Consider the following 2,093-nt stretch of genomic DNA (forward strand, 5'->3'; position numbering starts at 1 on the left):
AGCACTGGGAGAGTATTAAGGGACCAGTAGTACCTTCTAGTGTACAGTGCCCTGTGGAGAGACGTTATCATGCTATTACTAGTATCATCAGTGACTCACCTACACTAGTAATGATAGGTGGAGAGGGTAAAGATGGTCAACTAGTAAATGATAGTTGGTTACTGAATACTAGTCAGTACCAGTGGAGTAAGGTATGTGTATAATGTTATTAGTTTAGAGTGTACATGTGTGTGATACAGTGATTGTACAGTAGTTGTCATGTTAACGTATTGTATTGTATTAATACCTTAGAAATACTCACTGTGTGCATGTACAGTACATGTACCTAATGCATGTACATGTATATTCCCTTGAATATTTGTAACATATTGTAAATACTGTTTACATGATAAAATATTACCATACATGTATTATTTCAACAGATTGTTCTACCTGAATCTGTTACTGGTAGAAAGGCTCATTCCTTATCATCAATAATGATGAGTCCAGACTGTGTGTGGTTGGTGGTAGTGGGTGGGAGAGGAGCAACTGAATGGAAAGATGTAGGAAGAGGATACAAGCAACCATTTTCTGACTATATCACTGATCCTAATATCACAATGTTAATAGAACTAGGTAAGAACTGAACTATTTTGTATTGTATGTACTGTATAGAGGAATTTATTGGATATACAACTTAAGTTTAAGTTTGAATACATCATTGCTGGTATTCCATAACATAACATGAGGGAATTATTATTGTTATAATGAACTGCAATGATAGTTGACATAACCAAATTAGCATGTTCTGTGTATAGTGCAGTGTATTGGTGCCATTTGGCCGGCACTTTATTTTTATTTTAGCAATTGTCCCTTAAAATGTATTTTCTGGTTTGTAATTTGTGAATAAAACAATAATTAATGCATAACATTTATATAGTATTTTACCCTCTAATGCTACATGTATTGTGTTCTATTATTAGCAACAGCATTACATCATGTTTACATGTACATGTACATACATGAATTATTCCTCCTTCATGTTTGTATTAGTTTTAAGAGAAGGTGAATGGAGAGTAAGTGAAGTACTAGATTCTACTGGTCTGACTACTGAGGCCTATCAAGACAAGTATCAGTTATTATTAAAGAAGAGACAATGGTGGCAAGATCAGTTTATAGTATACCCTACAGAGAGAGAAGTAAAACTACAAAATTATGTGGAATCGTTGCAGCAGGAGTTAAGAGTTTCTGAGGGAAACAAGACCTCACTGCAGGAAGCACTCCTTGAGGCTAGTCAGCAAGGTATAGTCCTCTACTGTGTGTGTGTGTGTGTGTCAGTAGTTATCGAACCTATACCACTAGACAAGACAAGAGTAAAAGGAGTGAAAGAAACTAAACTATCTTCAACTAAAGAGGAAGTGTCTACTGGACCAACTGATGGTAAGTATATATACACACACAGTAATAGTTAGAGACTTGTTTGATGTGTGTGTGTGTTTACTAGTTTATAAAGATAATGATGATGTTAAAGGAGAGGAGAAGGAGAAGGAGCAGACAACAGAAACTAAACAAACAACCAGTGAAGGTATATCCTTATATGGTAATATGTTATTATAAATTTATTTTGTGTAGAAGAGATTGAGAAACTTAAAGCTAAAGTTGTTGATAGTGAAACTTATATAGCCATACTGACAGAGGAGAAAACTGTAACTAATGGTAAAACTATTATTTTACTGTATGATAATACCTTTTGTTATGTTTTGTGTAGAAGAGAATGAGAAACTTAAATCTCAAGTATCAGAGAAAGATATGCTGATAGCTAAACTGATGAAGGAGAGGGCAGCAGGAAAAGAGATTAGTTCTATTGGTATTCAGTTTGATTATATGTGACCATAATTGACAAAAGGTACCTTATGGCGGGTAGTGAAATTTGTCTTTCTAGCCTAAGAAATCCAACTTCCTGAGCCCCATTTATCATAAAATCACTCCACAGGATGCAAAAAGTTACCATGAAACTTTTAGAAACAATGATTGTCTAACAAAGCACTCACAGGTTGATATTTTCAATTATAACAATCAATTTTAAAATCCACCATAAGGGCCCTTTTGTCAAT

The 2,093-nt window shown here is 34.4% G+C and overlaps 1 protein-coding gene across 1 annotated transcript; it reads left to right on the forward strand.

Annotated features, from left to right (window-relative positions):
• Positions 1 to 7: 7 nt before the first annotated feature.
• Positions 8 to 1,884, forward strand: LOC109587858 (probable myosin heavy chain ECU04_1000). The gene is made up of 7 exons (XM_020004077.1): positions 8 to 191; positions 423 to 615; positions 1,033 to 1,281; positions 1,342 to 1,419; positions 1,484 to 1,564; positions 1,612 to 1,695; positions 1,748 to 1,884. The coding sequence occupies exons 1-7, from the start codon at positions 111 to 113 to the stop codon at positions 1,867 to 1,869; spliced, it is 888 nt and encodes a 295-aa protein (XP_019859636.1). The 5' UTR covers positions 8 to 110; the 3' UTR covers positions 1,870 to 1,884.
• Positions 1,885 to 2,093: the final 209 nt, after the last annotated feature.

This window comes from Amphimedon queenslandica, unplaced genomic scaffold (assembly GCF_000090795.2).
Source record: "Amphimedon queenslandica unplaced genomic scaffold, v1.1 AMPQUscaffold_12419, whole genome shotgun sequence".
NCBI lineage: Eukaryota > Metazoa > Porifera > Demospongiae > Haplosclerida > Niphatidae > Amphimedon > Amphimedon queenslandica.